General features: G+C 35.5%; 1 protein-coding gene across 2 annotated transcripts; it reads left to right on the forward strand.

Moving 5' to 3' along the window:
* Positions 1–2,525: 2,525 nt before the first annotated feature.
* On the forward strand, positions 2,526–9,416 carry LOC18445134 (uncharacterized). 2 transcript variants are annotated; one of them, XM_006855278.4, is made up of 5 exons: positions 2,526–2,872; positions 5,902–5,938; positions 6,060–6,296; positions 6,392–6,439; positions 8,674–9,416. In XM_006855278.4, exons 1-5 carry the CDS (start codon positions 2,571–2,573, stop codon positions 9,070–9,072), a joined length of 1,023 nt encoding a protein of 340 aa, XP_006855340.1. In that variant the 5' UTR covers positions 2,526–2,570; the 3' UTR covers positions 9,073–9,416. The 2 variants fall into 2 exon arrangements, with proteins under 2 accessions (XP_006855340.1, XP_088715214.1); XM_088859088.1 differs by lacking the exon at positions 6,392–6,439.
* Positions 9,417–11,467: the final 2,051 nt, after the last annotated feature.

The raw sequence follows: 11,467 nt of genomic DNA on the forward strand, positions 1-11,467 counted from the left end.
CAACATATTGAGTTCCATTCCTATTACAGGTAAGTGACTTATTTCCCATTGAACTGCTTAAAGAAAAAAAAAATAAAAATACAATAAGACCACTTGTACAAGCTGATCAAATTTAATCTTCACCATTAGATGTAAAATTAGGTAGATGTATTTATTTTATTGATTAAACTTAAATTTTAAAATAAATTTTTTCGAACGCTATGATACACCCAAACTAATTTCAAATGGTCGTAAATAATTGGGACCTGCATCCCCAAAAAAAAATTCATCAAATGTTCATCATTAGGGAGTCGGCAGGGCTGAATGTTTGATTTACTGAACTCTGACTTGCAGTGAGGAGTATCACGTGCTTATTTTGTTTTAATGCTCCCCTCCATCCCTTCACACCAGGTGCTGGGCACGTGCGCACTGGCTTCTGGCCAAAGGAACCATCCAAAATGGCCATCAAATTTACAAGTATACCCTTCTCTTTCTCGGACTTCGATATTCAGGAAAAGTTGTTCCGGCATCAAGAAACTCTCAAATTGAAAATCTAAATAATTATTTCTAAACATTCACAAATGTATCCGGTCTTACACCGTTTTGGAGTTTCAAATTTTATAACTAGGGACAAAAATAGATTTACAGGTCATCGAAGGAGTTTCTACTGTGCCGTTAACATATCAAAAAAAAAGAAAAAGAAAAAGAAAAGATGAGTAAAGAATTTGAGCGCCATAGATTCATTTTCTTGTAACTCCCAAAAAGGTGTACATCCGAACGACGTTTGAAGAAGTAAAATGAATAGTGCAATTTTTTAAATAAAAAATTTATTTATTATTCTAGATTTGTGATAGCTATGACAAAATTATCAATCTTTAAAATTTTAGATCCAAAATCCATCTCTCAAATATATCTTAAAAAAAAGACATGTATTACATGAGCTAATGCACCAAATCCTCACCCCCGTTGCATTTCCCTTAATAGTAATAAAAATGATAATTGCATTTCCTTTGAGTGGACCATAGCATCCACTATCTGTGCTCAAGGCATTGAAGATGATCCCTGGTTCATCGCCATCATTAGCTTAAATCGTACGGTAGATGGATCCTTTGTGCATAGTTTCCCATGCTCAAAATGTGCAGGGGTTAATTCATCTTCGCATACCATTTTTTGGAAGGGACGTTTCAGATATTTGGGAGAGTAGGGGGAGTGTTTATAACTCAAGAAACTTCCTTTGATCTCTCAAAAATTGTTTGATAGGGCTGCAGCCCTATCAAAATAAGTAAAGCCCCACCTTATGATCCATCGAAAATTGCAATTCAGAAAGCGTTTGCATAAATCATTTTATCTTGAACATTATAGTTGTGAAATAAAAAAGGATTTCAAAGCTTTAAAAATAGTATATATTGTAAAAACTTATTTAGATCATCTATTTCGATTTAAAAATAAATATTCATAGGTCCGGAAGATCTGAATTATTATTTGAGTTTTGAATCTCATAATCAGTACTGAAAATTGATTTTAGAGCTATCATCAAGATTTTTTGTTATCAAAAGTAATTTTTTTACTAAGATTTGAGATGAAGCTTTATTATATTCTAAAAAAGCAGGGGCATTATAGACACCCCATCCTTTATTTATGAGTGCATGTACTATGCTGCTAGTAAATTGTATACCGACTCCCTTGGATTATATGATTTACCGAGGAATATTTTTTTTCCAAAATTTTGAAAACCTCCCAAAAATCATTACATGATTAGTTGAAAAAAAAAAAAAAATTTATTTTAAGCTTTCGAATACTTAGATCTCACGCTTCAAAAGATTAGACAGTTTCTATTGGATATTGAGGTCTTATGATTTGAAATCTTGTCATTGAGTTTTAATAATGGAACCAGTTTCTATGTGTAGAAATGTGGGGTTCTTAATAAATTTATTTTTGAGATAGATCTTATGATTTTAATTTTTAAAGACATGTAATATCTATCATGAAGGTCATGAATATGAAAAAATAAATAAATTTAAAATTAGAAATAATATTCTTAGCAAGAAAACGTTTTGGGGCATTGGTTTCTATTATTTTTAGATATAAAACATCTACTTACATCCATCTTTAAGGTGCATGCTTTACATTTTTTGGACCGCATATATAGAAATGCGGTCTCAATTTTCTTTTAAAAATTTATATCCCTAAAATTTGTGGTCCTAAGGTTTTAACCGAGGGAGTAGATGGAGTGTGTGCACCCTCGGGAACATAATTTCTTCTAACATTTTTTACTAGAAGCGGAGGATATGTTTGCAAATTAAATAAAAGTTAGTGTCCGTTTGATATCCTAAAGGAATAATGAGGGTTATTTTGGTCTTTTTTTCTCACTTTCAGAAAGAGTGCCACCTGGTTTATGGTGACGGAACCACCCAAAAATAGAATAAAAGGACAAAGAGAGAGAAAGTTGGCTCCGCGTGTAGAGAGAGAGAGAGAGAGAGAGAGGAGGGGGAGAGAGAGAGAGAGAGAGAAGAATGATGAAGTTACAGGGTGTTTATGGCAAGTGTAAAGAAATGGGTTGCCGCAAATCTGGTTTTTAATGAGAGAGAGAAATGGGGGGTGTTACTTCTTCTATTGCCGCCAAATTCGCCTTCTTCCCGCCAACTCCTGCAACTTACACCATACCCCAAGATGAAATCAGTGGTAAACTCCTCATTCCAGAGCTACCCAGATGGGACAATGTCGAAGTCATGAAGCTCCATACCAGAAGAGGCCAGGAATTGGTGGCTGTCTATATAAGGAACCCAATGGCCAAGCTCACTCTTCTCTACTCTCATGGAAATGCAGCCGACTTGGGGATGATGTTTGAGCTTTTTCTCGAACTGAGTCTTCGACTTGGAGTCAATTTAATGGGGTAATCCACCTATATTAGATTCCTTCTTTTAAAGTGATGGAATTTATGTAGGTTTTCGTAACTCTGTATTTTGTTGGGTGAATTTTGTTCTTGTTTTTTGGTTATTTAAACCGGTTTTTATGATGCATATTTATTGGGTTTCTAGTTTTTTGTTCCTAACTTAATTTTGGGCTAATGTGTATTTGAATTTTGGTTGTATAACCTGTTGTTGATTTTGCGACTGTGTAACTGAGTTTTTCTTGCGTTTTAATTTAGTTTATTTGATTTTATTTTTTTTATTCCACGATTTTGTACCGTATTGTTGGGTCCTCTGAATTTTCTCATTCTCCAATTATAAAATTGAGTTGTAGATTGATAAAGTTTTTAAACGTGGCCTCCGTATCGCAACGGTGAGTGAACTCCATTTCCGAGGCAGAGAATTTTGTCTGGTTCCAGCTTAAAGACCCCTATTGACTGGCCCTTGAATTCATCGTCTAATATTTTTATGATTTATTCTTGTTGTTTTGAAAGCTCTTTTGGTTCAAGTTTTGGAAAATTATATAATAAGACCATTTACCTTTGCTACAAGCAAGTTAGAATCACCTTTGGTCATTGGATGTGAATTGGGCTGCTGGTGTCGTGCCATTAACCGGGGTCAAAGTCTAGAAATTTTTTTTGAAAACTTAGTCACACACTCTAAGCCATGTAATATCTGACTGTTAGGGATAATTGTGACCTCTTTATACGAAACATCAACGGTCTTATAGCATACAACCCCTTAAGTTTTTATAATTTTAGCGGTGTCTATTGGATATTATTTCTGTGACTATCTATTTGAGAGACTGTAACTGAACTTAATGTTCTGTGAAGTAGTCCTGAACAAAAATTTGATATCTGTTTGTGGATTCATAGAATGAAGTTTGAGTTGGACAATGCATATACTGTACTTTCATTAGGACAGTTAGTGTCACTGTTTGAGTTAATGTAATGTAAATTTCTTTATCTTTTATATTATAAGAAGAAAAATAATTGCTTACCATGAAAGCAGCCTGGATAGTTCACTTTATTTTCTTCACATATTGGGCTTTGTTGTGATGTGACAGTATGGTCATTGTTGAGGTTGTATTTACATGCTATCCCCAGGTGATGTTTTGCTATTGCATCAGTTTCAAAGGCTAACCATTCTTAGTTTTCTTAATGTTTTTTAATTTTGACAATTTGTGGAATGATGATAATTGATATTCTTGCCTTAAAGAATGAATGTTCTTATTTTTACTATTCTCCTTTTTACTCTCCTTTTCATTATATTTCTTTTATCTTTTATTTCACAAATGCATGCAGATAAATTTTCCTGCCGAGAATCTCCAAATTCTTGTACTCTTTTGTTATATGTTTTGCACCTCATATTAACTCTACCTCTGTTTGTTGCGGCATATCCTTGGACAAGTCTAGAAAATAGAGAAAAGGAGTTAAACATTTGTTTCTCTTTTTATTTCTTTTCTTTAAAGAAAATTCAGGTTGATTCACTAACGAATCTTACAAAGACCACTGACACTTTCTTCCTTTTTCTATACTGTGGATTCATGGTGATGGGAACACACTCATATTCATATACAACTATAGTTGGAACATGCTTGAGGTTGAATCTTTTCCTAAATCATGATCAAGGACGTCCTTCAGCTTCCCTTTCTATATCAAAGACAGAAGAGTAAGTGTGGCATGGAGTGATAAAAATGTGGGATCTGACATGCCCCAACATTTTTCAGAATAGTTACTTCCTACCCCCAAGACTTGAATAAAATAAAATTCCCACACTAAGATATGTTAGGACCTCGGATTCTGTGTTAGATATCTAAATTCATATTGATGGAATTTGCATTTGCCATTATTGGCCTCGTTAACATATTTGAAGTTTTGCGTCACACATTTATCCCAGGATCCTACTTCTCAGAATGTCATAATGTTAAGGTTGGCTCCCTTTATCAGTTCGAATGAGGATCTATATGTAGTGTTACTATTACCTGGGGATCCTTTGATCATTCATCAAGGAACCCAGTCTTTTTGTATAGAGGTAAACAGATGCTTAGTCTATTTAGCCTGATTTCACATGTATGCATGATCCTCTCTTAAATGAAGATACTTGATCCCTCCAATCCCATCCACCACCATGATATGCTAAAAATGGGGTTTCCATGTACGATCATCTCATTTGGGATTGGGAATGGAACCTCCTATATTTGGGGTGCATGACCTTTCCCGTTCGAATGCCTCTATTAGGTCACGAGGGAGTTGGAGTAGCCAAACCCGTAATTACTTCCTGAGAGAATGTAAGGAGATGGCAGTGCATGGGAACGTGGCCTTAGGCTAGAAGTTAGGGCACTCACACAGTTGTGAATGAGATGTATTTTTGGAAAATGTGCATGCTATAGTAGGCAGCAATAAAGTTAACATCTAAGGGTACTCCATTAGGATAGATATTCTGCTCCACAACTGATATATGAAGACAAATACCAGAGTTTAATCACTTGCAAAGCTACAATAGAATAACAATTAAGACCCATCTGGACGCACTTCATGAACAAAACGACATCTCAATTCTATGTTCTTCATGCACATGTGGAATGTTGTGTTATATGCTGATGTAATAGAGCTCATTTTGTGACTTGGAGGTCCCACACAGGAAACAATGGCTAGCCCTTATAAAATCTCCAGCTATAACAGTCTGTCCATGTTCTTTGACAAAAATTCTCATCTTTACTCTACGTAATTGTATCGATCTGTAAGTTCTTCTTTTAAGAATCATTAGATATAATCTCCAAAGATTCCATTCATTATGAACTGATTGTTTAGGGATCTCCAATGCTGCAGTATCTCTATATTATGTGGCAATGCTGCGCTATTTCTATCTATTTTATCTGGCAGAAACTGTTGGAGTAGGTCTCTCTAATGCTTATTTGATGCTCCATAGTTTTGCCCTCTAATAAATACTTCAGTCTTGACCTATAAGGTACATATCAATTTTGGTTAAATAACAAGAACTTGTGTTGCAGGTATGACTATTCGGGCTATGGGCAGTCTACTGGAAAGGTGTGACATTGATATCAACATGCTTATAAACATTATATGTGACATATGCAAATTTTTCTGTAGTAGTAACCTTTTTTGCTCTTTGGAATCTGACCCTGCTTCTGAATTTCATGTGACATAGCCCAGCGAGTGCAACACCTATGCAGATATCGAAGCAGCATATAACTGCCTCAAGGATCAGTATGGAATAAGAGATGAGGATTTAATCTTATATGGGCAGTCTGTTGGGAGTGGCCCAACTTTGGATCTGGCTTCACGCCTTCCTAATTTGCGAGCGGTGGTTTTACATAGCCCTATACTTTCTGGATTAAGAGTAATGTGCACAGTCAAGCGCAGTTACTGGTTTGATATATACAAGGTATGGTTGGACTGAAGTATTTCAGGCTTCTTTTTGCAAGTACTGCCCTTTCTGTGGGCAATGATTTAACCATTGGTCAGTTTCTCTATGTGCAGAACGTTGACAAAATTGGCTTAGTGAATTGTCCAGTTCTAGTTATACATGTAAGGATGACATACCTATTTCTCTATGACATTTGAAGTTTTGTTTTGTCTCACTAAATTGGTTTCTTCTTTTATGGGAATGCTACATTTCAGAACCAAATACTCTAGTGTAACAAATCATTGTTTTTCGTAAAATTAGAACTGCATTATTATTTCTCGTCACCTAAACTATGTAATTTCAAGCAAAATTTCCCAAGATAGTTCGACTTCAAGCCTTTTGTCAGGGCACTTTCCAAGATGTTGTAACTATTATTAGTATCCCTAGTCTGGAGACTCATAAAAATTGTGAACTTAACTGGCATCATATCTGCACGCCTCATAGTGGTCCTATCCTGATACTAATGTCAAAACCCTCAATTGGATTCTTATTGGAAAGAAAGACATATAACAGTAATCTGGATTCCTTAGGTATATAAAAAGAGATATTGTGTACATGAGCAGGTGGCATGTGAGATAAATTGCATTGCATGGATGATCTGCTCCTGATGTTCATGGACTGTGAAATCACAACTCGTTGATTTGGGTCTAGACGTTTTCAAATATCAAGAGCCAGTATATTTCACAATCATGAGTTTAAGGTTTCACATTTTGCACGAAAGTAATGATGCTGTTTGGTTCTTGATCTGAACAGTCTAATTTCAACTCTTTAACATTTTATATTCCCCAACTTGTCTTTATATGTTGTAGGATTGCGATCATCCTATGAATCTCATTCACAAGTCTTTTAGCTCATAAATCTCACTAGATCTCATAGTAGCAAATTTGCAAGTGCAATAGTGTGTAATAGCAATGCATCTACATAACAAACAAGCTAGAGCACGTCTCAAGTAGGCCTTAAGGAGACATCATCTTCGCTTCAAGCATGCATAGGTCCTCGTCTCGCGATTCATACTCTGACCACCTTCAAATTGAATGCTAAATAGCCATTCAATGTGTCTTGTAGTCATAAGTCTTGTGAAGATGTTCTGCAACCTGCAATACGGAGGAAACATATCGAAGTTACAAAATCTGAAGGTCAACTTGATTAGTTTTCGAATGACATGTAAACTCACATGCAGTTTTGATAACACTAAATGCAAATAGTTTAATTTATTCCATTTGTTTGTTAAGACTTGTAATGATTTTGGTACTTATTAATGATGATGTTCTGATTGGGGTTGAGTAAACTACCATTCCTTTGCTCAAGAAGCTTCCTTAATTACAGTTATCATTTGGGGTATATCATTTATGAAGAAATTCTTGGATTTTGGATCTACAAATTCAGTAGCTGAGTTTTTCTTTGTGAATTTAACTCTTCCGTTGACCAGCATGCTCAGCTGATCAGCTTAGGAGGGTTTAAAAAGATGAATGATTATATAGTACTTCTTATGTTCCCCCACATTCTTTATTTCTTCCTTTTTGTTTGGTAAGTTGGGCTCAAACCCAGAAACTCAAGACTTTAACAAGTTGACCCCATTGCAACAAAATGGGCATTCATGTTCACTTCCAACAGAGTGTCTATATACATTTTTCCATGCAGTCTAGTGTGCATGACTTTAACTAATTTTAGAAATTTCCCTGATGATAGTTCAAAAGATCCAAGTACTTAGATTCTGGAAGATCTTGATAGAATTTCCTTTGGCAAAGTGAGCAGGTAGATTCCAAAACAAATGACAGAGCTTCAGACAAGTAAACCATTGCATTAACCAAAATTCTACAATCTTTTTAATCAGGTGCCAAACTATTATCCACTTTACAAGATTATATGGATGTTCAGCATTGATTTCATGACATCTACAAGGGAAAAACGTTCCACTCAAGTGGATCACAATATTACCTTGCTGAAATGGAGCGCAATGTGATATAGGATCACTGATCCAGAAACACTTATGATCTATAGCAGAACACTGGCCCCAGTGGCTGTTTTTGGACAAACAATGATGCCTGGTACTGCTCTTCTAGAGTTCTTGACTGGTGCAACCCTGGAAACCTTATCCATGTTGAGCTTTTATATGAAGAAAAACAGAGAAAAATGTGTTCAGTTTATTTTGAGAAAACAAAGCAAGTAAAGAAAGAAATATAAGAGATGCGCAAGTGTTTATGATCTCCTTATTGCATTCACATGGGCTTTCTAGTTCCTAATGCTTAATTCAAAATTTTGTTTCTGCATAATGGATCATTCTCAAATCCGAATCCATGATTAAAATCAATCTGCCAAAATAATTTCTAATTGAACTTTGGTTCAATTTTTGCAGGGTACAGCAGATGAAGTTGTGGATTGGTCCCATGGGAAACAGCTTTGGGAGCTAAGCAAAAACAAATACGACCCCCTGTGGATTGATGGGGGTGGGCACTGCAATCTTGAGATATACCCCGATTACATGCTCCATCTAAACAAGTTCATTTCAACTCTTGGAAAACAAAGATCCAGCTCAATGGAGCTAGTTAACCCAATCACCTTTAATTTCTCTAATGTCAAAGAGAAACCTGAGATTTCAAGGCATAGTTTTGATAGCCGTACAGAGAGATCACGGAGAAGCATAGGCCGAAGAGAGAAGCACAAGAGGCATGGGGAGCGACTCGAGAAGGCGAGGTCTAGTCTCGACCAATTGGGAAGAACCTTCCCCAAGTTAGAAATATGCAAAGAACTCTGATCAGTTGTGCTTTCTGTGTTTCCTATGAAGCATTATCATCCCTTTGTGGGTTGATTGCTTGTGTGTGTGTGTGAGAGAGAGAGGGGTCTGTAAGGGTGGTGTACCATTGTTGCAAGGATCATGTACTTACTACAAAAGGTCGACTCTGTTGGTTTACCATTGTTGTAATGGTAGTCTGTATTGATCTGGTCTCTAATTGTGGTGTTCCTTTGTTATGAGGATAGTGTGCCTCAATTGACTGGGTTATATGTACTGCAAGAAATTTGTTTATGACTTGCTTGAGGGTGGAGTGAATCACCCTTAAATCCATGGAGATCAGGAGTTATAAAAATTTCTTTTCAAAATGTATGTTTTAAAATGTTAAATTCCTATTCATGTTTTGGCCATCCTTGGCTTCTGGATATGGAATAAGCCAAAGCACTGGATATGGAAAAAGCCAAAGCAATTCATGCAAAGGGAATTTTTGAAAATATAATAATCTTGGATTTTTACAGGCATATCGGGTCTGGATCGTTTTTGGACCCTATCGGTTTGGATCTGGTTCAAGGTCGACCCAGACCCAACCCATTTACAGTGAGGTCGGTGTACACGCAAACCCTCATTAGCTTAATGAAAAAGAAAAAAGAAAAGATAAATAGCACCTCAGCATACATCATGTAACATTTTACAAACAAGTTTTTGTTGAAAAAAAAAAAAGATGATATCCTCTCTGAGGAGCATGTTCATTAACTTCCTCAAATATGACATTTATCTAGGAGCTTTGGGACTCCAAATTTTGTGGACGTGGTCCCTCAACCTAGTAAACTACCTCGAAGGTGAAATAACATTATATAGGGCTGGTAATGGACGGGGCAGTCCGGGCCCCTTGAAAGGTAGGGCTTAGGTCACAAACTGGCTCTAGAAAGGTAGGGCTTAGGTCACAAACTGTGGCTTGAGGGCTGGGCTAGGGCTAGGGCTAGTGCCAGCCTAGTTTGGCTCAACTTGGCCTTTTTTGTTTTTTCATTGTTTTTTCTTCATTTGCTTTTCGAACGACTCAGCCCGGCCCTATAGGGATAAGGGCTGGGCCAGGGCTGGCAAAACCCCTTATATCCCTAAATTATACATAGTCTATATATGCTCAATACAAAATAATGTCCTAAGGTTGAACATAGTCTATTCAATTTTTCATTTTTATAAATAAATACTCATTTAGTGCTTCTAAAGTAAATTGTAAAATTCACGAAAACGATTTAAAAAGGCCTAGGTCTTTACGGGAAAAGATAAAGCCTCATCTCAATACTTGTCAAATAATGCAATTATGGCGTCATAAAACCTTCAAATCAATCATTTTAGTCTTAAGCACTATAGTTGTGAAAATAATAATAATAGGATTATAGTATTTAAAAATAGTGTATATTGTAACATATATATAGATCAAACAATTCATTTTCAAGTGTTCATAGATTTGTGAGATCTATACCATTTTTTTAGTTTCAAATTTCATAGTTGGTGGTGAAAATTGATTTTGGAGCTATCATAGAGATTAATGATGCCCAAATTGTTTTCTAGAGGGGTTTTCGATGTGAGGCTTTACTCCTTTTTTTCATAAATCATAGGCCTTATACTTGAAAAAAAAAAGTTTATACAAGGTTGTGAACTTCTTTATAGAAACAAGATTGCAGTAATTTACATTGTTAATTTTATTTGGACAGGGTAGATTTACCATTGTATTAAAAAACGTGTCACTTTTTTATACTTATCTTAAAAAGCATATCAAATATGCATTGTCCAGCTAAAATAGACAGTGTATGAGATTGCAACTTTACTTATAGAAATAAGTTTGCAGCTTATACAAACCGCATCCAATTTTAAATAGAAAGATCTTCCAAAGTAACTTTTTGCCAAAAGGACTAAGTTTATAGTATGCTCGAGCTGTGGTACACACATTGAAAACAAGAGAGCATGCAATACACACAATATTAACAAGGAAAATTGCTTTATGCGGCAGGGACCGCATTTCTACATTTGCGATCCCTGAGGTATAAAGCATCCATCTTAAAGATGGATGCAAATAGGTGGTCCATCTAAAAACAATTGAAACTAACGGTCTAAATGTTTTCTTCATAAAATTAATTCTTTTTTAAATTTGTTTGTTTTTCATATTCTTGATCTCCATGTTAGAGACTACATTTCCTTAAAAATTAGGTAAAAAAATCCATCTCAAAAGTAGATTTTTAAGAGGTAGCTCATATCTACATGGACTCATAGAAATCATGTCCTTTCAAAAACTCTTCCAATATTTGTACTTTTGTTGGAAGGAAATATTTATATAACATGTCAATCTTATATTATTGAAGTAAGGAGCACCTCAAGAATCCATTGGAAAAGGATATTCTGATGTTAAAAACCCCAAAAA

Source organism: Amborella trichopoda, chromosome 2, assembly GCF_054954075.1.
Source record: "Amborella trichopoda isolate Santa Cruz 75 chromosome 2, AtrichopodaSantaCruz75HAP2 v2.0, whole genome shotgun sequence".
NCBI classification, from domain to species: domain Eukaryota; kingdom Viridiplantae; phylum Streptophyta; class Magnoliopsida; order Amborellales; family Amborellaceae; genus Amborella; species Amborella trichopoda.

What these genes read in the sequence shown, in the direction of transcription:
- LOC18445134 (XM_006855278.4), top strand. Translation starts at nt 2,571, where the DNA reads ATGGGGGGTGTTACTTCTTCTATTGCCGCCAAATTCGCCTTCTTCCCG. An exon ending in CTTGGAGTCAATTTAATGGG is followed by an intron (nt 2,873 to 5,901) that starts GTAATCCACCTA and finishes CTTGTGTTGCAG; the next exon opens with GTATGACTATTCGGGCTATG. An exon ending in ATGGGCAGTCTACTGGAAAG is followed by an intron (nt 5,939 to 6,059) that starts GTGTGACATTGA and finishes CATGTGACATAG; the next exon opens with CCCAGCGAGTGCAACACCTA.